General features: G+C 37.7%; 4 protein-coding genes across 8 annotated transcripts in view; 1 reads left to right on the plus strand and 3 right to left on the minus strand.

Moving 5' to 3' along the window:
- The window catches only part of chd5 (chromodomain helicase DNA binding protein 5), a 45,138-nt gene extending 42,409 nt beyond the window's left edge, over positions 1 to 2,729 (minus strand). For both annotated transcript variants that reach the window (XM_028003306.1, XM_028003305.1), the window contains exon 1: positions 2,122 to 2,729. In XM_028003306.1, coding sequence (XP_027859107.1) covers positions 2,122 to 2,188 — 67 coding nt within the window. In that variant the 5' untranslated portion in view covers positions 2,189 to 2,729. The remainder of the gene's footprint in view (positions 1 to 2,121) is intronic.
- Positions 2,730 to 3,471: 742 nt separating this feature from the next.
- rpl22 (ribosomal protein L22) lies at positions 3,472 to 6,273 on the minus strand. Its single transcript, XM_028002571.1, has 4 exons — positions 6,188 to 6,273; positions 5,758 to 5,868; positions 5,375 to 5,499; positions 3,472 to 3,667 (listed from the first exon to the last, which is right to left on the minus strand). The coding sequence occupies exons 1-4, from the start codon at positions 6,197 to 6,199 to the stop codon at positions 3,526 to 3,528; spliced, it is 390 nt and encodes a 129-aa protein (XP_027858372.1). The 5' UTR covers positions 6,200 to 6,273; the 3' UTR covers positions 3,472 to 3,525.
- A 522-nt stretch (positions 6,274 to 6,795) lies between these two features.
- rnf207a (ring finger protein 207a) lies at positions 6,796 to 23,765 on the plus strand. Of its 4 annotated transcripts, none has more exons than XM_028002565.1 (19): positions 6,796 to 6,921; positions 7,283 to 7,473; positions 11,924 to 12,056; positions 12,294 to 12,438; positions 12,741 to 12,822; positions 12,921 to 12,996; positions 13,227 to 13,352; positions 14,306 to 14,352; positions 15,455 to 15,527; positions 15,835 to 15,903; positions 16,309 to 16,377; positions 17,677 to 17,783; positions 18,660 to 18,704; positions 20,169 to 20,346; positions 21,073 to 21,258; positions 21,782 to 21,833; positions 21,934 to 22,051; positions 22,357 to 22,449; positions 22,749 to 23,765. In XM_028002565.1, exons 2-19 carry the CDS (start codon positions 7,283 to 7,285, stop codon positions 22,897 to 22,899), a joined length of 1,941 nt encoding a protein of 646 aa, XP_027858366.1. In that variant the 5' UTR covers positions 6,796 to 6,921; the 3' UTR covers positions 22,900 to 23,765. The 4 variants fall into 4 exon arrangements, with proteins under 4 accessions (XP_027858366.1, XP_027858368.1, XP_027858365.1 ...); XM_028002567.1 differs by having other exon boundaries at positions 6,857 to 6,972; positions 21,934 to 22,062; positions 22,749 to 22,776; XM_028002564.1 differs by having other exon boundaries at positions 6,858 to 6,972.
- zpr1 (ZPR1 zinc finger) lies at positions 9,646 to 11,400 on the minus strand. Its single transcript, XM_028002568.1, has one exon. It carries the CDS (start codon positions 11,232 to 11,234, stop codon positions 9,903 to 9,905), a length of 1,332 nt encoding a protein of 443 aa, XP_027858369.1. The 5' UTR covers positions 11,235 to 11,400; the 3' UTR covers positions 9,646 to 9,902.
- Positions 23,766 to 25,417: the final 1,652 nt, after the last annotated feature.

Genomic DNA, 25,417 nt, shown 5'->3' on the forward strand with positions numbered 1-25,417 from the left:
CTTCCTGATCAGATGCTCAAACCACCTCAACTGACGTCTTCCGGTGCAGAGTAACAGTGGCTAAACTCAGCTCCCTCTTCATGACACTCTGTCTATAAGGTTTGCATTTTACATATTACAATCAGTTTTAGATATTTATGGACATATACACATGGAGGTGTGTGCTATTTTGCCCAATATTAATATGGTACAATATAAAAAATAGCACAAAGGAGACTTTAATTCATTGCTTCTCTCAAATTAAGTTTTAGTTGATAAGAGATACAGTATTTCAAGTCTATTTGACTTTGAGTCTGTAACAGTAATGACAAGAGTCATTGTGCACAGATATTTCCTGGAATTTTTCATTCGTAGTTTTTTTTTTTTCACTCAGTCTGTTAAAGACACAACCTTTCAACACAATGATCTGAGATAGAAACAGGAGAAGGAGATTTATTATTTAAGCACTGTCTCAAGATTCAAACAAATAGATGCTCAAAGCAGAATGAAATAAAATGGTGAAACATCACTGGTTTGAGCTGAACTAAATTAGGTAGTTTTATCAACTTAATCAAGAGAATCAGAATTCAGCTTCTGTGCGTGACAAATCTGGAACAAACTCATAGAAAACAACAAAACAGCTGAAACACAGAGTTTGTTTAAATCCAGGCTAAAAATTGCTTTTGACCCACAAATAACCAAAACATGGACCCACATATTTGATGTGTATTGATAATTCTAATGATGAAACTTGGCAGAATAATGTCTGGTACTGGTTTCCCAAAGGGTGACTGTGTGATGTGATGCCTTTATGTTTTCATGATGTAAAGCACTTTGAACTGCCTTGTTGCTGAAATGTGCTACACAAATAAACTTGATTGATTTTCATGGTACACGGAAAATATAACAAAAGGCATATTAGAGAATTTAATTGAAATGACTTCAAAATAGCAAACCAATTATTACTATTAATGCAGCTAAATAATATTATTAAAACACAACTGTTATTCTAATTTCAATGTCCCTTACTATAGCAGTCCATTTTTGCAAGAAAATAAAAAAATAAAAGAATATCCTAAAGAAATAAAAATAAAACAAACATTTCCAAAGACCCCAATAAGATTTTGTAGTAGGTGAGAAAAAACTGTAGTGGTTTTTCAGCAAGCTGTCTGGTAGTGCACAGCAACAACAAAGAACAGTTTAAGCTTAGCACCCCCACTATTTAGCTCTTGCCCTAAAAACTATTACAGTATTTGTTTTTTAAACAAAAGACCACTGGGTAGTTGAGATTTGCTGCAAGAATAAACGGTATCATGAACCACAAAACTTTAAAAAAAAAAAAAGAGAAAAAAGTTGCATCATCATACTGCAAAGTATTAATTTAGCAAAAAACAGAAAATACAGCAGGAATCTGTCTTGAATGCAGCTTTGATGCGACTAGGCAGAGCTGCAGCTGAAGAATTTAGATTGGACGTAATTTAGGTTAATGCACAACCCAAAGCTAACTGTGCTGGTGACATTGTCATGAGTGCGCAAAGCAACAGAACAAGCTGTTTATTGTAGCCCACACGTGGCTTTCACACCTCTGCGGCCATGCAGAGCCCAAAGAAATAAATAAAGAAATAAAGTTGGATCATAGTCGGCGGAGCATCTTCAACAAACCCGACCAGGATGGCGTCTCTGCAGCCAATTTCTATTCAAAGGCACTGATGACAAAATCAGCACAAATAAAACTGACACTGCAGCGACAATAAACCACAATAAACCCAGGACACAACTTGTGTGTGTTTTTCTAATTATTTTATAGAGCGGAAAGCTTTTTACTTCTGAACGCATGTAGCCTGTGAAAGCTACAACAACAGCTCGGGGAAAAAAAACAAAGCTGGATTTCTATGGTACCCCCAAAGCAAGCTGGATGTTTAGGGACAGCCGGAGGCAAATCCAAAAACACCACCTTCAACACACCGGGTCGTAAAAGAGGAAGGAAAAAAAGGAATGACTCTGCTTATTGCACCGCTCCACTCTTCCTCCTCCTCCTCCTCTTTGGTCTCAGGAACGCAGGACAAGCCCTTTTCCCCGCATTCAAGGCGTAGCGGCGCAAAAATAATGTGAAGGACACCCCGCCTCCCTTCGTTCCCTCACCTGGCATATCGTCTTCAAAATCCATGTCGTCCTGTCCCTCGTCTTCATTACTCAGCGACCCCGGCATCTTTATCTCATAGCCCCCAAACCCCTTTTAGGCTGGGAATACTGAAAGTTAACCCTCCAGACGCCGCAGCACAGTCTCTTTCTTCACCCAAAAAGAACTCGCTCAGTGGATTTTTTTTTAAGTCTTGCAGTCAAAACCGGCTTTTTTTTCTCCAGGATAAAAAAAAATACAAAAATGAACATTTATATTCTTTTCCCTACAGATCTATATCCAGGTCTTCCAGTCTGAAAAATAAGAAAGACAAAAATGGAACACACATGCCCAGATTGTGACGTCTGGTCTGTTGCCATGACGATGCATCCCATAGTTTCTCCACAACTAGTTAGTCATACTCTCCTAGTTACTACTTTAACTAGTACTGTGGGGGAAAAAACACCACGGAGCATCTCCTTGTGCGGCTAATAGAAGAATCCATGCCAGCGCCTGTCTGCTGCACGCTTCTGCTTGCAAGTCCGGGAAATTCAGAGCCAAACTTCTGCAGCTTTCTGCCACAGCTGCTTCACACATCACTCACAGCCGTAGCTTTAAATGTACAAAAAGAGGCAAGTAGAAAATCATAGACATTGATGAACGGTTGTGCTTTAGTATGTCAAGACTGAAAAGAATACTCGGCTTTAAAATGTTTGTGTAGAAAATAAAGTCAAAGCTGTTTTATGTCCTGATTTCCGGTCGTTCGTTTTCAATCGCTACTGCAGGTGCACAGCGGTACATCCCCCTACGGGAGCCTAGTTTCAGATTTACCTAACTTATCACACTACAAAAAAATAAAATAAGTGGAGACATTTTACAGTGGTATTAGTTTCTATTATTAAGCCCTAATAGCCCAGCATTTGCAAAGCTTTGCTTCTTACTGTTTTTTGGCCTTAATCGAGCCAAATAAATAATCAAAAAGATTTAACTCTGACAAGTACATTTATATGCAAACTGTAAAACAATGACAGATGTTTTAGTTATATTTGTGAACTTTCCCAGTAGTTTTTTTTCTTCTGAATATTTCCACGGTTCAGATAGATTGGCAAGAGCATGTTCCTATATTCATCACAGTCATGGAACAACCTATAAAAATTCTTAAACTAAAACTCCATAAATTCATGAAGTTGGAATGCAGCTTTCTTGCGATCAGTTTGTTTGAATTTCTGTCACTTTTGTTGTATTGCTTATTGCACACATTTTACATAGTTTGGACTTCTGTGGTTGCTAACATCTTACAGAGATTTCTAATCTTGAAGAGACTTTGTGAAATAAAAAGCTACAGAAAAGAAACAACACAATCTGAAAAATATTCTGGACACATTTCTTTTGTCTGGTGACATTTTATTAAAGATATTTGGTTTGGTTTAATCTTCTTCCTCCTCTTCCTCGTCCTGGTTGATCTGGAAGTAGCGCAGCTCATAACTCTCCTTGGTGTTCGCCACAACCCGCAACCAATCCCTGAGGTTGTTCTTCTTTAGATACTTCTTGGTGAGATATTTCAAGTACCTAAAAGACAGAAACACATGACTGAGTTTGAGTTCAATTTAATGCATAAGATAAACTCAATGCATCATTATGGCATTTATTGCAATCATGTTTTAACAGTATAAGAGCTGAATGAATCACAAAAGCAATTTATTGTCCTCATAGCTGGATCAATAAGTTTTGTTTTTCACTTCAGGTCATTTAGTTTATGTAAAGGTTAGTTGCAACATTTCTGATTGACTTCTTTCAGGTACAATGAAGAAAGCTCTATTTATGAATTGGCGCTACAGTCGCCCTCTGGTGGCAATGATGTGAAAGCTTTGTGCCTCTCGTTCCTTTTGAAAAAAGAAACAATATATACCTAAAAATCAATTCTAACGTTTGTTTTAAGTAATTGTAATTACAAATCTGACAAAACTTTCAGGTGTAACTGTAAAAACTCATAGTATTTATATGAAAGAATAGCTGGCTGGCAAAGGTTCTTTTAAAAACTTGATGACTATATTTTGTGCCAATTTAAAAAGCGCTTCTCAATCCATGTTGAGAACTGTGAAGATGTATTAAGTGGTTTTCTATAAACCACCACCCTCCCATAACCTGCTTGTTCCTCAGCTCGTTCTGAACACCAATAAAAAGCTGATTTGTAGCAAACACAGTAAAGCAACAAATCTCATGTTCATTTCTTAAAACCATTTACAGGAGTGAAATAAAACAAAAGACCAATCCTTAAGTTATTTCCTCTCCTGTGGAACCAACCCCAAGGTTCTGTCAATAAAGAAGACACCTCATTTAGTCAAAGAATAAGCTAAAACTTTCCTTCTTAATGAAGTTTATATTTAAAACGTAATAGGATCTGCTGAGCTATTTCTGTAATTATGGTGCTAAAGGTTGAAGCTGTTTGAAGACACTTACCACCTTTTCTAACTCTGCTATTTTCTCCTACTACTTTCCACTGATGATTCATCTGTAGTTATTGTTGTCAATAACTTAGTTCTCTCTCTGTTTTTCTCTTCAAAGAAGTTACACTCAGCCTAGTTATTCTGTTCAGCTGTCACACTTTACTTGAGTGACATTGGCTGAATTATTGCAGTCAATAGCTTCATGTTGTTTTTTTATAGATGATAAACCAGTCTGTTTAACCTTGAGACAGGATGGAAGTTTACTCCTGTTAAAGGAGAGTTCTCCTTTTCACTGCTAGGATATGCATGCTCAGTATGACGTAAAGTTAACATCAACGCAGTCCAGCAACCACTAGCTGCATTTCCTTTACAAACGTCAACAAAACTTTGTCTATATTCGACTAATGTAAAAACGAAAAAAACACAAACTCACAATTGTGATGCTTCCATTAAACAAAAAACGCAATTGAAAACACACATGACTAAGTTTGTTCATGCAATAAGTCATTAAAAAAAGCATTCCGAGCCATCACACTCCAACTACTTCCTGTCTTCTTCGCAGTTTGCATGTTGACCATGTGACTCATGTTATGTGAAAAAGGTGTTTCCATTCCACTAAGCAATTAATCAAAAACATTTGCAACCATATATTAACTGCAAAAGATAAAAGCTTAGGCAAAGCATTCAACATGGCATATCTTTGGTGTTATACACAACTATTTATCTTCAGTTGTCAAATTCTTTCCACCACCTAAATACAACAACCGTCTAGACTGTGATGGTGTTTGTTCACTTCTGCAGCACGACAGTGTTTTGATGCATTTTATACCTTTTTGAGAAGGGAACCTCTGAGTTCACGGCAATTTTACTCTTGCTCCTCTCAATGGAGACCACCCCTCCACCAAGGTTCCCAGCTTTGCCGTTCACCTTAATACGCTCCTGCAAGAACTTCTCCTGCATGCGATGAATACAAAGGAAGTAGAAAGGATCAGAAGTCAGTAAAAATAAGCCTTTATGGGATAGAAATAATAATTAAAAAAACAAACTTTTTTTTTTTCCTATTGCCCCTTAAAGGAGATGTGTTTTTCCCTTCAGTGAAAACAGAAAGGTATAGTAACATCACATTGGGTTTGATCCAAATTAAGTTGGCATATACCATCCAGCACACAGGTGTAACAATTATGTTATTGGAGTGTAAATGGAGGTACTCACAAAGTTGGCAGCATCCATGATGCCGTCCTCCACGGGATGAGTGCAGTCCAGAGTGAATTTCAGGGTCTGCTTCTTCCTCTTTCCACCAGGCTTCCTAGCCACCAGCTTCTTCTACAATACAAACACAAACGCAGTTTGCATGTTTGTTTTAAACTCATGTACCTTATGTCGGCAAATGGTAAAGCGAAAGTGTTTTTTTTCTTTTCTTTGGAGACATTCTTATAGACTTGTTACGCTACAACTGCTAACATTAGCTGTACCACTCATTGCAACGTGCCCTCAAGTATATACATTAGTTAAAGCTAATAAAAAGGCTCAAACAGTCAAAATGTCTGCAGCATGTTAGTCCGACTACAAAGACATATATGGATAACAAAGAGAGTAAAAGACATGTTCTCTCTGTACACTTTTTTACGGGACTAGTACTCACTATTGGAGCCATGGCTGACACGCTGAGCTAAAAGGAAGGAGCTGTGGCTGCGCAGGAAGTAAAATACTTCCCTGCTCAATCGATCGAATCGCGTTATCTGAAGTTGATTAAGTAAACCTCTCACACGATGAAATAATGTTTTCAAATGAAATTGCAAGTTTCCAATTTGCTGCTGGGTCACATTTTTATTTGTCAGCAAGATACAAAACTGTTTATTGTATTTGAGTGCATTCTTTTGAATATAAGATAATATATGAGAAATAGAAGAAATACAGCATGTTTTTTTTCTGATATTTTGTCGAACATTATTGATTTTGGAATCTACATTAGATTACTGTGGTTGTGCTGATGTAATCAGAAACCATTAAGATACCATTAAGATATGTTTCAGAAGAATTTTACACAAAAGAGAAAAGTAAAACTAAAAATACAATTAGTAAATTACATAATTTATAGTTACTGGTAATGTGAACAAATATATTTGTTTAGTCTCTTTTCACTCTACTGCAGCACGAGTTGCAATGTCAGAATAGCTTTGTAATCTAGACAACTGGACTCACAGACAGCAGCAAGAATATTAAATGTCCCTTTTGAACTTTGGCAACATTGAGGGGCTGGCACGAGGTGAGAGTTGTCAGCTGCCTGGTGGACAGACCCCATCACCCGACTATTGAAGAGTTTCTGCATTGCTGTCATTCCTGCTGGGGGTAGCTGATAGCAAGCACCACTGAAAGGTAAGACAGTGGCTCTCTGTTCTTTCTGCAGACAAGCCTGCTACATTTACAGTAAGTCTTGTCTTGATGTTGTTGACAATAACTCTGGTGTTGTGTATATTTTATGTAGTTACCAGATCTCTGTTCACTTAACACATGGTTGAGCGGTGAGAGTAAAAAGTTGTGCATGTTTACTTCAACTAATTTCCAGCTTGTTGTATCTATGTGCTTGCTATGTCGGTCAGCTTAGCCTCTCTTAAAATGACTGAAATATTTGGACTGTTACTTAACACCACAGCACATATGTTTTATTTCAAGTGATGAAGTGATTTAAGCCATCCTACTCTCTTTGTTTGTCATTATTCACCTGTTCTGCCTTCAGATGGCAGGAGGGATCTTCTCCAATGTGGGCAACCTGTTTGAGGTGGACTGTGCTAACGTCCACCCTCTGGTGTGTCACTTGTGCCATGAGCAGTATAAGTCCCCATGTATACTGGACTGCTACCATATCTTCTGCGCCCGCTGCCTACGAGGTCTGACCAATGACTGCCGCCTCAGCTGCCCCCTCTGTGGGTAAGAGATGAAACTTTGCAGTTGGTCGTGCTCTGTTTAGACTATGAGGCTTGCACTGCATACTGGATCCACAACGTGACATATGATGGTAAACCACAAATCCTTAAATAAAGTGAAAACATTGAGTCCAAGGTCAAGAAGAGATGTTTTTGGTAGTATATAGACACATTTATTTGGCATTACAACCTCTGACAAGTTGCATTAGACCTTAAATCAACAGGTTCGTACCTATTGATGCCTGAATCAATAAGTTCATACCTATTGATTTAAGGTATGAACAGTTGTCTAGTTTTACCTTCAGGCATAAAGAGCCTCCCAACAAATTCTGTTATTATTTAGAGACTATTGTGACCTAAATCATGTCGAGGTTTGGGTAGGTCAGAGTGGCTGAAGCAGCTGCAGGGTCACCCCACTCTCTTATTTAGCTTTTGGCTCCAACACTGAAAGGGGCTAAAAGTTCCATTAAGCCTGGTCACATAGCTAACAAAGCATACTGGTATTTGGCAGCAGTGCCATTAGCTTAGGATAATCAAAAGCAGTCACATGATACCACAGCAACCTGTTTCATTCCTTGTATAGGGAGAAATTGTGGCACACAGTCACCTTCAGGTCAGTCATATCAGTTTTCTCTGATAGAAGCGATTGTCAATATTAGATCAGACTGGCAAGATTGTTTTATATTGAAAAACTGGAATCACAGTTCAAAATAGCAGATATAGATCTGAACAAAAACAATTTTTGTCTAAAAAAAATTTTACTTGTGAAAGTTCAACCACATCAAACTCTTATTCAAATAGCCTTTCTGGGGAAACTGTAGATGGATAGTTACACCTTTTTCCCACGTATGTGATGTTATATTCCAGGACAACACATTTCATTGTGGTGGTTTTGTTGTTTGAGATGCTAATTGTTGAATTTTCACCTGTGTAGAATTAGTCAGCACAAGCCCAAGTAATATCAATAGAAGATATGTTGTCCACAGAACATAGAAGTATCAGTATGTTAGGAACAACAACCCCACATGCATCAAATCAGTGTGCGCTGTTTTTTGTTCTTAGAATACTGAATGCCAGCTTCTATTTTCATCTTTTTCCTGCCACAGCAGCTGCTCACTCAAGAGCCATGTATTCTAGCAATTCACTTCTCTATTAGTGGAAGCCCAGTAATGAAAACGAGATAAAACATGTTCAGCAGTGTTGGGAACAATTGCACCAGTGTAACTGAATCAAAATGAAGCAGATTTTGGACTATTTCAATTTAATAAGAGTGGTTAATGTGGCGAAAAATAGATACATTAGCTGGTAAATCTAATTTTAACATGATGTTAGGTCCTTTGGTGCTTACTGGTCTTGCTTTAAACAAGGTTTTTGATTCACCTGTTTTTCAGATATAAGTATTTAATTACATTTTCAGTTAGAGCTGCATTATCTTAGAAAAACATGACAAATATTGTGATATTGACTGCAATTATGCTTAATTTTTTAAAACTATTCTTTTCCATTATTGCCTCTATCACCTTCCTGAGTCACTCAGGCGGACACTGAACAGTTAAAGTCCCTCTGCCTGGCCAAAGACATTAGAAGTCAAGCACAGTTTTAATAAAATGAGGCAACCAAATTTTACATCTAGTCATGGTTTGGTAATAGCAAACATTTGTATTGTGATGCAGTCTACACATCTTGTACAGCACTATTTTTATGCACAAATTCTTGCTCTGGAAAAAAGAGTTTGCTCTCTAGCAGCAAAAGTTTTTTTTTACTTCCATTATTTTTATATTTTACATTTATGAATGGCAGCACGAAAATAATAGGTTAAGAAAACACTACCAGCTATTCCATAAACCTTCCCAAGTAACCCACACTTAAAGTATTTAAACATAAAAAGCCCATTCAGTGCATTGTACATGCTGGCTATCAGAAGCAAATATGTAAAGAAAATGAGCATTTAAATTTAATTCTAGATGTAAACCTTTATATTAACCATAATTGTCTGCCAAACATGAACAGAGCCAGCATCACATCAATTTACGTAATGTTATTTAGATTAAGGCACACTCTGGGGTGCATAAAAAGATTAATTTGTCTCACAGTGTGAGGTCTTCTGAAAGCTAAATCTTCTTTGAATTCACAGTAAAACAGCGCCATCTTCTGGAATGCCACAGGAATGCACAGCTTTGAGTTGACATTTATCTTTATTAACCACAAGCATTTGTGTTTTTACAAATCAGGTTTTCTTTATATGAACTGTTTAATTATTACACATTTCAACAACTTAGAATTGTTTAAGTTTAAGATAAGGCTTTTTGAAAGCAATAATTCACCCAGTTTTTAAAATAAAACATGAAAATGAGAGAAAATATGGATGCAATGTAACACTGGGTCTGTGCAGACATTTCCAATTATCAGTTTATTCCAGTATTTGAGTTCAGTTCAGTTTTCTTCTTGATAATTTTCAGTCTTCATGTCATTTAGGCCCAACTCTTCATTCTGATCAAATGTGCGAGTGTACTTCTCTACTGTCATCTCAGGGTCCGCCTCTGGAGCGTACACATTCTGCATGTAGCTGTTCCCAGTTGCATCGTCCAGGACGATGTGTACTTTCATTTCTCCTGCCAGGATCTTCTCTATCTTCTCCCCAAACTCCTTTAGCTTCTCCACTCGGTCAGTGGAGCTGCTGTCACCACAGATGAAGGGGTTTTTGGAGACAGTCAGGTCCTTAATGTCTTGCAGCAGCCCCTCCAGCGTGGTGAACTTCCCACCCAGAGCTGCCATTCCCAGTTCAAACTCCAGTTCTGGGATGAGGACAGAGCAGGTCTCTGACTTGAGCACGTCTCTGGTCATGTCTGAAGCGTCAGTGACGTGCAGTGTGATCCTGGTGCCAAGCGGCTCCGTAGCTCCACCGGATTTGACCTCGTTGGTCCGGTGGCCACAGCTGTCACAGTTGGTGGCCATGATGATGACCTCCTTGAAGTGGGGGATCTGGACCAGCTTCATATTGGTGGAGGCGGGCGCGTTGCACTCCGGGCAGTTTGTGGGGAACACCAGGACCTCTCCTCTCATAGCTTCCAGGTCGTTCCCTGAACGCTCCTCCACCTGGTCATCATCAGGCCGTATTCCCAGCTGCTGGTCCTGCTGGGCGGTCCTCTTGAACCGGGTCACTGTCAGAGCCTCGTCCTTTTGAGGCGCCAGAGGATTTTCCACAAAACTGTTCCCCGATGGATCCTCAATCACCAGCGTGAATTCGTGTTCAACATCTTTGAGCTTCTTCAGCTTCTGGATGAACTCGTCTATTTTCTCCGCCACCTGCGGTTCGGCAGCCCGTCTGGCAGGCTGGTCCTGCTCCAGCCCGGCTACTGCTCGGCCCAACAACCCCTCGATAGTAGAAAGCGAACCTTTCTGGGTAAAAGGAGGTATTTCGAAATCCAGCTCAGGGATCTTGGTGACCGCACAGTCCGCCTTCACAACCTCCCGGTTCAAGTCCTGCTTCGTTTTGACTTCGAGCGTGTAACAGACCCCCTGGTCCTGGATTCGGCCCGCAGACTGGATCTCGGTGTTGGACCAGCCGCAGTGAGCACAGCTGAAGGAGCTGACGATAATTTCTTTGAAGAAGGGGATTTTAGTGAGGAGCATGCGGGTCGTGCCATTTTGGTAGCAGTTCATACACAAGCTCTCTATCTCGGTGGGCTGCCACTCCTCGTCGTCCGCACTAAGCTCCCTAAAAATGTTCCCACCGCGAACATTTTCCTCGGAAATAAGAGACATCTTAAACACCGGATATAATCCTATCACAGTGAAAACTTACACGCTGTCATTTACTGGTAGAAGATTTCACTTGCCAGAACTTTCTAGATGACACACCGTTGAGAACACGCTTGATTGGTTTGACACAAACCGACTTCCGGATTGTCTTATTCGGTGAACATCTAATTTCGGAAGTCTCTGCTGCCCCCTCTAGTATTGTTTTGAAACTGCTCCACAATGAACAACTTCCTTTTTTAATATTTTGTAAAACTGACACAGCTTTGTAGATTTTCATCTTTATATGATTTTTTTTATAGAGTATCCATTTTCTTTTCATTTATTTATTTTTCAAGTGGTTTCTTCATATCAAGGAGAGTTTTCTTGCTTTCGTCATACAAAATGCATTCCCTAAATTATTGTTTTTAATTTGACTTTTCAATTTTCAAATATATAAAAACCTCCCAAAATAAATAGCAAAAGATGAATATAATGTCTTACTTGTCTTGATGAACATTCATCCAATGAGAATTATTAGAAATTCTTACTCCAATGGTTTTGCATTCAAATTAACTGTGCTGTCAGAGAAAAACATCAAAAAGAAATTCTTATACACTGAAAATGAATAATGTAAACAAATAACAACAACTTTCCAATGAATGACATTTTGTCTCTTAAGAGTTATAAGATGTATGACTATTTACTTTCTCTAGATACCACTCAATGATTAAAGGAAATAATGCCCTCCCACCAGAGGATCGTCTGCTGAAGTTCCTCGTGGACAACAATGCAGATGTTGAGGAGACGGTGCTTTGTGCCAACTGTGACCAAGAAAGTAACAAAAAGGTGCAGCATTTCGTTTGCATCAGTTCATGAACATTAAGACAAAAGCCACGAACAATTAGTTTGTAGTTTTGTTGTAATTCAAAAAGTATCACGTTCTAAATTATTACAGAAAGTCACCTAGTTCTTAGATATTTTATTTGTAACATTTAGTCATGTTCTCCTAATCAAATTTGAACTTTGATCTCTTAATATGAATAATTATTTGTCTCCATTTTTTGCCTTCTCATGTGTACACAGGACACAGGTCTGATGTACTACTGTAACACTTGCAGCCAGCCACTTTGTACCACCTGCCGAGAGCTGACACACAAGGCCAAAATGTTTTCCCACCACGAGATTGTGTCATTGGCCAAACGCACTAAAGCCAAACACAGAAAATGCTGTGAGTGCCACCTGTAATTTACTCCACAGTAATTATAGACTAACGAGCCAGAGAGCTGTGCACCCTCCTGGGCTCTGGATAGATTTTCTGCTTCATGTTAACCATATTCTCGGGCAAAATGGTTGGTTATTTTTTAAAGTGGTCCCAAACTTGTTGTTTAAATGTGTTACAACAAATGTCTGTCAGTGTAAAAGTAAATTAAGAGTTTCATTCACGAATAACATTTTTATTCAGAGCCCTGCAGTTTCTTACAAATCTTGACTTTTGTCCACGCAGTAGTTAAAACAGATTTCTCTCTGCAGCTCTCCATGAGGAGCCCTACATCCTGTTCTCAACAGAGAATAAATCAATGCTTTGCATCAAATGTTTCAGAGACATGCAAGTGTGAGTAAATTCATATTATGATTGTTATCCTTTTGTTCCTCTGTTGTGAATTGGTGCAGGCAGTTTTGCTTTGTTTTGAATTGACTACCTTTTTGCAGGGAGAGTCGAACTCACTGCATCGATATTGAAACAGCTTATGCTCAGGGTTGTGAGATGTTGGACCAAGCTGTGCTGGTGAGCAACTCATGTCTGTACTTTTACAAATTTATGATGCAGACAGCAACATGTTGTGTTGTGAAATATTTTAACTTTTAACAGTTGTAAATAAAATAATGTCTAGCCGGTGTGTTTTCTAATTTTCATTCATTTTGTTTTTCAATACAAGTGATTTTTATGAAGCTTAGATTGCCTTCATTAACTCACTAATTTCATTAGTTCACAGTGACCTTGTCTTTTAACTGCAGGTGGTGAAGGAGCTGCAGACCTCAACCGGAGAAGCAATCCATCTGCTGAGGGCAATGATCGGAGAAGTGCGTCTGAATGTGGAGGATGAAGAAAGTGCAATTTGTAGTCTGTTCAACAGTTTGCAGGTCTATTTCTTTATATTGTTCTTCCCTTTATTGTTCTCCTCTTTGTTTCCTGAAACTATCAATATAAACTCTATTTATGTATATCCTGGTCAATTATATTAATGGTATCCTGGCATACATATTTGGGGGGATTTATGTGTTTATAGAAATCACAAAATATTTGTTTTAATATTGCAAAATCTGAAATCAGCTGAGTTCAGAGAAAGACCTAAATAAAAACGTATGACACAAAACTGTTTTGAAGCAGCTGAAGAACTTGGTTTTGTAAATAAAACCACAAAAGATTAAATTACATGATACATTGATAGAAATTATTGAGTAACTTTGGGAAAATTAATACCTTGAATAATTTTACTGTACATTTTGTCTTCTATTTAAGTATTTTAAAGGTTTATTTTAAAGTAACATGACTTGGGTACAGTTTCTAGCTATGCTACTCCCTTTTTAAAACAATGTTTCTTTCACCATTGTTTTTTTAAGCTATGAAATTGAGTGAACATCCTCTTAAAATACACATCCTACTTAAACCTTCCTAACATAATAACTACATATGGCCTAAAGGTAATAGGAGGTAAAACTGCTCCCTCTTTTCAGATGTAAATCCTATTCCGGTTTTTTCTGTGGGCATAATAACCTGCACAGTGATTTCTCATCTTTCTTCAAAACACAAGATTCAAATATGCCATCATTTTAGTCATTTACAATTTCCATGTCCTCCATCTGGCTCCCTCTGGTTCCATTAGCGCTACTTGGCCACTGGATGTCTCTATTAATCTAAATGTTAGAAAACACAGCTTTTTTTTAAACAATCCAAGAGAGCAGGGAACTACACTGTACAATTTAAACAATTTTCTTTCACAATCTTGAGAATTTATTAGGTACTGCAGAGCTCAAGGCCATTTTCACATCATTGTGAGGATAATGGGGGATTTTTTTCTCTTCTCATTTGACAGGAAAGGCTAGCAGAGAGGAAAAAGACTCTGCTGAAAGCAGCTCAGAGGTAAAATAAATATCTGTAAAGATGAGCATTGTCTAGATATATGTCTGTTTTTTGCCACAATTGTGTATCATAGTGTTATTGTATTACTCTCAGGAGTTGAGTTGAGTTTATGCTTTTTATTGTTACACTTTGTTGTAATGACTTCAAAGATGATGAATAGCACCTTGTTTTTCCCAGAATAATCTGCTCCGCATCAAACACATTTTCCTGGATAATTTCCATGTTTAATAAGTGGAATGCTGAGTTAAAATCACTTCTGTAGAAATATGCTGTAATTTTAACAATGATATTTAGAACTTGTGTGAAGATAATAACTGAAAGTGAAGCTACATGAAGAGCATTTTTACTTACAAAATGCAAAAGATTAATAAACCAACTATGTCAGGAAACCTGAGGCAGCCTGCAGGCATTATAGTCTGTTTGTGTTTCCTCATTTCAGACAATTTGGCAAAAATATCACTTACATTACGCCAGACAGTGTTAGGCATTACATTATGAAAACTTGCCTTCTAAACTGCAATAGAGACTCATTTAAAGTTTGAATGAATGTTCTTTAAAGTTTAAATCTGACTAATTCAGTAGGTTAGATTACTTTTTAAGATATAATTGGATTTATTACTCACACATACTGATATCACGTGCTTTATGTATCCTGGCCATTCTTAAAAAACCTGCAAATTGTCATCTCTAATGAGTGAATCCAAAGCATAATCTTAAAAGTAACACCACCAGGAATTTGCTGTTTATGGAATTTGCTGTTTATTGTGGGTAAGTGTTTGTGACTGAATGAAAACAGTTTTGAGATCCGGCAAAGTGCATCTCTGTCTAAATCCATCTTGTGCTCTCTCTATTGCCTGGAAACCATCCAGTGGTTTGTGTTCCCAGAAGGATGTTAAAGGCTATTTATGTCATGCTTTGTGTGTCTGCATAAGTGTGTTTGTTACAGGAGAAGACAGATAGATTAACTCCTGGAAATACTGAGTGTGTTGTTTGTGGTTGCACCTCCTGAGCTGAATCCTCTGGGTACTGTGGCATGCACAAGTTTAAAGGTGTTGTCTTACATACTGGCGTGTGTGTGTGTGTGTGTGTGGTGTGTTTGCAGTCAGCATGAGGAGAAGGAGAAAGCATTAAAGGAGCAACTGTCTCACCTCACTGCTCTACTTCCAACACTTCAGGTGAGGACAAGATCACAACTTGATACCAGTGATGATGTCAAAATTTTACCACTATTGGAAAGACAACTCATTATTTACTTTGGATGGGGGATCAATACAGAAACATGACACAAATCAGAATTTAGTGAAAGTAAGCAAACCCTTGTTAGGCTGACTTTTAATAACTCAAACAGTTAATGACTCTGGAAACCAGAGCTAGATGTCCAAGGCCTTGAGTTATTATTTATGGAAATGTTATTTCTTTTTCAATGGCTCTTTAATTTCTGTAGACTTTAATACTTTTCGTTTCTTCTTTTGATGTTTTTAGGTCCATCTGGTCACCTGCTCAGCTTTTCTCAGCTCAGCCAACAAATATGAGTTTCTGGATATGGGATATGTAAGTATTGTAATTAACAACTGAAGTGGTTATTATTGCACTTCGTCAGAACAATGCAAAATGTAAAAATGTAGCAACACACCAATACAAGTTATAATGAGCTATGTATAATTATGTAAAATTTTAAAATTATACAGAAAACAGAGAAGTTCAAAACAACAGTGACTTGGAGAAATGGAGAACAGACTAATAAGAAAATGAGAAAAGACGAAAAGATAGATATAGTGCTTTGTTTTAATAAATGACCTTTGCTTTCTCAGCAAACAACTCTGAAAACAAAAATTGGCAAGAGAAAGATTACTGTATTTGTTGGATTGAATTGGCTTTTAAATGGAGGCTGTCCATAACTCCTCATTGAGGTGAAGCAGGTCACTGAATCAAACCAGGATGTTCTTGCTTGCACAGCAACTCATGGAGAGGCTGAAGAGGATTGTGAAACTCCCTCATCGACTGCGGCCAGTGCAAAGCAGCAAAGTGAGTACAAGGCAATCATCTAGAGCTAAAATGCATTGAAAATGCTGGCACACTGACTTTTTAAACAATTTGATATTTGTCTCCTTAACAATGCAGTTTGACCTTTTTTTTCTCTTTAGCTCAGCACCACTGAAATGCCAACCAACTAATATAAGGTGTAGATTCAATTAGAAATTTGTGTGTGCTAAATGTGTGTGCAAATTCAGGTTTGAAAACTTAAAATAGACATTTGTAATGGCTGGTTTTGCTTAGGGCCAACATGCAGACAGGATTAAGATGTGATCACTTTGGGGAGGACCACACAACAGCTGTAACTTATGCCAGGATTATGCATGCATTTAGAGGAAGTCCATCCATACATATAGACAATAAATTACAGCCAGAAGGGATAGTTGCACATCCTCAAAGATAATTTTCAAAGATGAAAGCAGTTTGCAAAATGTAGATTGTGTGGGAAAATACTGACTGCTGAAATTCTCTGTCATGTGTCATGTGTGCACACAGCCACAGTGCTAAAAAGAAACCAAAGACATTTTTTTAATAAACTGAGCAAAATTAAAACAGTGTGATGGTCCAGAAGTGTTTCTTTTTTTAGTTTCATACATTTTAAATGTAACCTATGTTTTTTTTAATCTGTCAAAGGGTTGCATTATTCCACACATTCTTAAAATCTAAGGCATTGCTTATTGATTGAAAATCACTTTGCTGGTGGAATTCCACCTTTCAGATGTTCTGAAAGTTATAAAGCTTTCAGAACAAAGATCAGGTTCATCAGGTCTGAACCTGGAGTTATGAAAATGAAAATGTTCAGCCATTTTCTCATTCAACTTTTATCTGTGTTTGACTATGAAACAAAGTCAACTGTGACTTTGTGCAAAAATAAAGCTTGCATCTGCTTGTAATTAGTGCAATCTGAGTTGTGAATCCAGTGCAAAAATAAAGCAAATGGTGCAAGCAAATTGAAAGAAAAAAAATTAAGGACATTGAACACTTCCATGAACAAATTACGGAAAATATAGTCATTTTGTTTTGCCAAACTGAATTTCAAACTGTGAAAAACAATATTTCCTATTACATTACGCAAAAAATATGTGCCCTGAGCTGTGAGGTATTGTTTTCTGTGAATAATAGACATTGTCTCTAAACTATAGAATTTTATAAAACCTTTCATGCTTCACACATTGCCCTACAATCGAAATACTGCGATTTTCTGTTATGTGTTAATTTTTGGCATTTCCCTGTTCTTTTGGAAGTATTTGTTGTGACTGACTAACTTATTTTGACTTTGTGCTTGTTTAGATCAATACTGAGTATAGGAGTGAGTTTGCTCGTTGTCTGGAGCCTCTGCTCCAGATAGTATCCCGCCGTCCTCCTTCTGTTGCTGGTTCCACAAGTGTCGTAACAAGGTAATATCTTCTCCATTAAATCCTTTCGCAGTGTTTTCTTCTGCCAATTGTCTGCATAGCAGTTTGTGTCATTGGCATCCTTTAGTCTCTTTCGAGAAAGACAATAATCTGGGCAGAAAATTCACACATGTAAAGCTTCCAAGTTTTACAATCCCCAAATGGTTTGCAAGTGCAGATGCAGCGGAAAGGAGGCGCCATGCTGAATCCCGCTATGCCAGTTATTTTGTCTGCCTCTCTGTAAGCTTTGTACTCTGATATGTTTGCGTAATTCACCTTGTTAAATGGGGGGCATTGATTGGGAGAACATTCCCAAATTAGAAAGCTGTGGACTTGTTGTGACCAGACAACGTTCAGGTGGTGAATGGATGTATGGTTGCATGTATAGATCATGGACAGAGATTATTTAAAACATATTGATACTTTCCGGCTCAGATGTTCATTAAAAAAATTCTTGAAATCAAAAGTAGGTATAACTCGTTCCTTGTTTTTGTGCCCATCACAGACAAACACAAATGCTTTTTCCACATCAGTGTCTCTTAACTATTCACAAGTCCTTAAGCCTATCCTCTAATGCCAGCATACTGACAACGTTTCTTTCCAACATGTTTAACGCCCCGCAAGTGCAAGACCCAAACTTGACAGGGATTGGTGTCCGGCCGCCTGAGACTATTTTTATCATAATTTCACAGAACTGTCTAGGATTCAGCTGCAGGTTGGCACTCAGGAGCGGTTGCACTGTTGATGTCACAGCTTTAGCACAGGAAAGGTTTTAAATTGGCGTCACTGCTGTGAGGACATAGTCTGGGTGTGTGGGGGATGACTTGTGTGACAGTGAGAGGAGGATATATGTTTTAAACAGGTCTGTCACTGCATTAGTTCCGGACAGGGAAACTGGAGGCACAGGAGCCTAATGGATTGGAGGTAAGTACTTGTTTATTTTATCACTTTTTGATTATTTGAACTAATGATGTGCATGACAAGCGACACATACACGAGCTTTAAACATCTCCTCAATACACATTTGGCAAGATAATAGTTAAAGAATGAAGTAGAGATTTGTTTGAGTTTGTTTTGAGGGCATAATCTCATCATAGATCAAATCTTTCATTTCCACTCACCACTTTTTTGATTAATTTGCAAATGCAATAAATAGATGATAGAATTGACAGATGAAAGGGGGAATGGATTTTCCTTAGTATGTGGCAGTTTAACTACTACACCGCAGCCTTCTGCCTTCTTATAAATATTTTTTTGAAGGGTTTTGCCTCGGTCCTTTATGCATTTAAAATTCATATCTTAAAGCATCTTCCCCACAGACAGCAATGCTTGATGCAAACCAGGCAGGGGTTGATGATGGAAAGCCTGCTTGCTGACTGTATTTTTGTCATAACTTCCCTCTAAAGATCAGGGAAGTGCTGCAAGCTGGTACATTTTTGTAACTGATGCTGCTTTACTGCTGTTATAATTTTCATCTGTAATAAAACCTGGATCTTCTGTGGATATTAAATATAAAACAGAAGCACTTACGTCCAGCTACTGCAGATTCACGCTTCTTTCAACGTTAATAGTCACTGTGAAAGTGTTGAAACCAGACCTGAATTTGTCATTCTTATAGCTGTAAGTTGTTTGGAATCTGGGTGATATTGACTTTTTATTACCAAATTGAAATATTGCAAACCTGTTTATGAAAATGAGAAGTCAATTTTTGCTTGCATTTTGATTGTCTGCTACACATAAATGTTTAGAAGATTGTGAGGAAATGGCCAGCAAGTCAGCTGACATGGAGCCCAAGAAAACTACAAAGTTTTCACGTCAGATCTTACAATCTGTATAGCCGCCTGTGTACTCTGGTCTCTGTGTTTCTAGTGAAATCAGTAGTGATACTGCATAGTTAGCACCAGGTAGCTGTTAAGTTTGTTTTAGTTTTGTTGTACTTTAATATACATTTTTACCCTCCATTTGGACTGTATGATTTTTTTTTTTTTTTAGAATTGTAGATTCATTGTTTTTTTGAAGGGTGTACATGGATTCTCAAAATCTTATATTATATCAGTGGCCTAACATCACAATCTTACAAATATTAGTATAACTAGTATTCATCGCAATGCCTGAGACATCCCACTGTTACCTTTCAACCTAACTTATAAGCTCCCTATCGAGACAAGACTGAAAATGTAAAAATGTAACAAAGCTTTGTGACTTATTGACTGAACAAGATGATGTGATGTTGCTTCACTGATGTCGACAGAATGAGAGAGGCTTGATATCATAGATCAAATTGCACTTGTATTTAAATAAGAGGCGCTCGGATGCACATTACAGGACCAAAGTAAATGTTTAAATGAGAAGCAAGGGCCTGTACTGGGTGTTATGTGCTCTCTGCAGGCTCCAGTCCCCTCTCTCGTTACCCTGCCACTCTCCTTCTCTCAGTGAGATGCCGGTGGGCTCGGGGTTTGGGCGAAAGCCGACATCTCACAGGAATATTTGCACTAAGGTTCTCCTGGCTGAGGGCAGGGAAACCCCCTTCACTGAGCACTGCCGCAACTACGAGAACTCCTACCGGGTGAGTGAAGAGGGTGAACTCAAATCTCAAAAGAAAATTTACTGAAGCTGGCTTAATAAAATGTCCTGCTTCAGGACCTGGTCAATTTACACCAAGATTCAACCATGAATTCTGCTCTAATCCCCAAAATCTTGCAAGAGAATATCCAGCTATCAGTTTACAGCTCTAAGCTGTAGTAAGTTTGGCTTGTGCAGCAGAACAGTGATCGGAAGCACACCAGCCAATTGTGTGTTTCTGATTTCTTATTCTTAGATAAAAGTAACATTCAGAAGATTCATTCTCAGTTTGTTTTCCAGAAGCTAATTCTGTATTTGAAACAAGAAATTTAAGCATAATGTTCACTATCGAGACAATGTTGTCAGCCGTGTTGTCAAAGACTTGTGTCACAAGCAGAGAGAAAAATGTTTTGATTGTGACAGCTGTTATTGTGGTCTGAGAACTCTTGTATAATAAATGTTTTTTGGAAAATTCAACACTGCATTTCATTTCAAAAATACTTTAGTTATCTTAAAAGGAAGCTAAATTTACACAATAATCAAAAATGCTGACTTTTAAAAAAATCTGGGATCAAATGAGAGTCAGCAACTTTAATTCCTTAAGATTTACCTTAAACTTTTGAAACAGTAACAAAGTTTTCATATTCAGATGCACCAAAGCAGAAAGCTTTACATTCATCATGTTAAGGGAATGTTTTGTACCTGTGTCTGTGTGTGTCTGTGGTTCTAGACTCTGCAGACAGAGATTCAGAATCTGAAGGACCAGGTTCAGGAGATGCACAGAGACCTGACCAAGCACCATTCCATCATCAACACAGATAAAATGGGAGAGATCTTGGACAGATCCCTGAATATTGACAATCAGATTGCTGCTGAGTATTCCACTGTGGAAACCATGAGAGTTATGTTTGAAGAGGTGAGTGCGGAAAGACCGGCGCTTTAATGGAGTTTGAACTTTGTGCTTATGGCATTGACATTTCAAAAATGTTAAATGCACACACTTTGCTGAATTCCTGTTGTTATCCCTGAAATAATATGTAATGATTTTTTATTTTAATATTAAATTAAATTGTAAGGGAACCCACACAACAGAAACATGAAAAAGATCCCCATTTGCACGGGCTCTATACACAGAATAATGAAACTGAAAAAACTTATATTGTCAGAACTCATGTTTCTATAAAAAAAAGTTTTGTTAAATAAATTGTTTAAATTGGTAATAAAATCTTTTAAAGTACCAGATTCCAGGCATGGTCAATGCAGAAAGTTCTAGATTATTACTACAAAGTTGTGTAAATTATTTCTATTTAAAATATAAACAGTAGAACGTTTGTTTGACTTTAATGTGTTTCTGTCCTTCACATTAAATTTGCCAACCATGCCAGTTGTTTCCAATACACAATGAATCCATTAACGTAAATTTGTTCTTTTCTTCACAGATCTGGGATGAAACTTTGCAGATGGTGAATAACGAGCAGGAGATCTATGAAGGTTTTTGTCTAGCAGTGACAACACAAATTCACATTTGTCCCTAATTACTTCTCTTTCTTTTGTTGTGTAAAACCTGCCTTAATTCTTCTCTGAACTGTAGCTCAGCTATATGACCTGATGCAGCTGAAACAGGAGAACTCTTACTTAACCACAATCGCCAGACAGATCAGCCCTTACATCTTGTCCATCGCTAAAGTCAAAGAGAGGCTCGAGCCCAGGTGCGGTAAAGGTTGTTACTATGCTCATTATGTCACAATGACTGGATGTTTTTTTACCAACATTTAATTTGTTGAAAAAAAAGTAGATAAATAATGTAAGTTAGTTACTTTATATATTATTTTTTCTCTAATTTTTGCATTGCACATGCAAGTGTCTGCTTCTGGTAAATTCAACAAATTATGTTTATTTCTGCATGTTGCATTGATTTAAGGTTTTAACAGTCTTAGTCTATTTTACAGTGAGGTGTAGAATAAATGATCTGTTGTTCTAATGGCTATGTATAAATGTATTGATTTATTTTTAGGTTTCAGGAGCCTAAGGAGCATCTTGATGATCGCACCGAAACGATGCTGAAAATCTATGAGGACAGCACAGTCCCAAAGGACAGTCAAGACAGGTTCTGACCTAAACTTGTTGGAGATGTAGTTTTTCAATTTGCAGATAAAATTTGTAGAGACAAAAATTGTTCTACTTTGTAAAGTAATTTCTTTCAAATTAAAAGATAAAGTAGACATATTGAAAGAAAAGTTAGCCATTTTTTGGGGTTCTTTGAACCAGTTATTTGGACTGGGCTTGTTTTAATTTTATATTTGGTATTTAGCTTTTAAATGATTGTTTAAAGTATGGATTATTGAGAATATTGTACATGTTGGGATTTTAAGTAATTATTTATAATATGTTTGTTTTTTTTGTCAGCGACAAGCAGAGTTATGTCACAGATCAAGACAGAAACAAGAACAGCCGCAACCTGATGCTGGAGCCAGCAGAGATTTCTGTGAAGAGCAGTCGAGCCGGCAGGCAGCGGGGTCCTGTGGAGACGTCCAGCAAAAATGACATTCCTTCGTAAACACCATGTCATTTCTTTTCTGAACCGGGTCCCTTCTCCAGTGGAACAGCATGCCTTAATTCAGCCATAACAAGCCCAGGATGGTATATGATGTCCTCGCCTGCTGACATATAGAGCAGTACATGACATTTTCTCTGCAGCGAGCTGTCAACAGCTCCAAGGTGAGCTCTTGGATTGATGCTAACTGGATATACGTGAAGGCCGGAAACTCAGTTGTTTGAATCCAGTGTTGACAATCTTCTTTGTTCATCGAGAGCAAAGATAACAGCACTGCAGAAAATTACTTTATATAGTGTAATGAACCACCTTATTGAAGGAGAGAGAGATAGACTAAATTCTGACCTCTCAGGATTATGTTTTTATGTTGTATTTCTAAAATGTTAATGTGAAAAGTACAGTTGTATGGGTTTGCTTTTTGCACAATGTATTCATTGCATAAGTCACTTTTATGATGGGTTGTGATAAATCACGTATGACAGGCCAGTTTAGTTTCCTCAAAAGACTGTTGGAAAACCTGTGACTGCACATTATTGCAAATGAAAATGTATGTTGATTGTGGCATATTTGAGGGCATATTAGAGACGTCATTTGAATCATGCCCTGCGTCCTTTAAAATAAAGCAACGTGTTGACACTTTTTGGCATGCAGTTGCTATATGGAAAAGTTTAATAGTGTGACTGGAAACATTACACATAGATAGAACAAGTTTTATTTTTATTCCCCACATCATTTTTACCTTCTATCATCCTGCTGATCAAGTTATCACAATATTCTGTGTGAAATCTATTTGATCTCCCTCTCACGTGTTTCACACATCTCGGTGTTTGATGATTCATCAGCAGTCTTAAATAAAATGTAGCCCCATTTCACTGTGCATGTTTTAGATTTCTGCCTGCTCAACACAAATGGATTCAAATGATGCATCTTTAAAAAGCTACTGCAGAACTAGCACTGTTTTCAAACTCACACGTCAAACACTATATTTTACAGTATACTATATAGTGAGCTCTCTTTCTGTTCCAGTGTCTAAAATCTCAACTTTGACATCTTACCAACTTTATAGTGTGCCAGAAAATTGCTATATAGTACAGCAATTGTTTTGTACAGCAACTTTTGATCCATTAATCAATTGTTTTCCACAGATAATCGCAACAAATCTAGGAGGGAACCCCAGACATCTATCTCCCCAATGACATCATTACCCAGCCCGTTCGGGGTGATCCCAGGGCATTCCTAAACTATAGACCCTCCAGATTGCCAGTTCTAATTTGGTTCCTTGTCAAATGACATCTTTGCCAATTTGATCCTGATTTCAGCCCTGTATATTGCCATATAGTCATAAACAAACATACCCATAAACAAACAATCGCTAAAATCATTTAAACGTTTTTGTAAATTAAGGAGATAAATAATAAATTGACCAAATTTCTTATCTCCATTCTAATTTCTGGAAACAGTATTTTCCCACGTTGTTCCACCGATTGTGGTGTATATATAGCAGCATTTGCACTGCTAATAGATCTGCAACTTAGCATAAAACAGTAATTCAAGGTGAAATTTCTCCACAGCTGCCAGGGGCACAGAAAGCTAGGGTGGCCCCTATTCTCAGTACAGGTACGTATGGATAATAATGAGGAAGTAGACTGATGGCCTCAGCAAACAGAAGGAGAAGGCTATTTACATTGCACAGCCAGCGTAAAAGTGGGTTTGTTCACTACCCTGGAAATATTGGGGTCACACTGGCCTTAAGGAACAGCAGTGCTCTGCAGAGGAGTCAGAGGTGCAGATTCATTAAAAATACATTTGTGACAGCAGAGTAACAAATGGCTGTGCTTGTGCTCTGGTCCTTTACTCCCTCCCCACGGTCATTCATCATGTGCACTCATCGAACTACCAGCCTCATGTTGGCGGTTCATTATTCTCCCCTTCTCCAAGTCTCTCCTTCCTCACCCACTGTGTGCAGGGGTGGAAACAAAAACCATGAAAGCTGTTTCACTCCTCAGAAAGATTTATTTTGAAAAGCATTCGCAGTGCATGGCTCTCAGTTCTGTAACAGATGGACAAAAACTGCCCAATTCTCTTTGAAAAACAGGTTGTGGAAGAGACACTGCCCAGCTATCATGATGAGAAAGAAAAAAAAAAGCAAAAGTAGTGGAGAATAATAAGAATATGAGGGGGAAATAAAAGTTTAATGAGCTGCATGCAAAAAATGGGTCACTGAATTCCATTCATTTCAGAGCATAAAAGTAAAGCTCTGAAATGAATACAATTAAAATAAATAAAGCAAATGAAGAAAAAACTGCAACTGTTATATAATTATAATGGCAATATAAATATGGTGAATACAGAACTCTAATTACTCTTACGATTTTTTGGCTGGTGATAGATGTATTTTTAGATCTTTTTATATTTCATCAGTTAAATGAATCTTTTATGTACTATAAAATAATAAGATCCATTCCAGAAAGGATTGTTCTGGGTTCTGAATCACATTTATTAGACCTGTGTTTAGTGATTT

Source organism: Xiphophorus couchianus, chromosome 20, assembly GCF_001444195.1.
Source record: "Xiphophorus couchianus chromosome 20, X_couchianus-1.0, whole genome shotgun sequence".
NCBI lineage: Eukaryota > Metazoa > Chordata > Actinopteri > Cyprinodontiformes > Poeciliidae > Xiphophorus > Xiphophorus couchianus.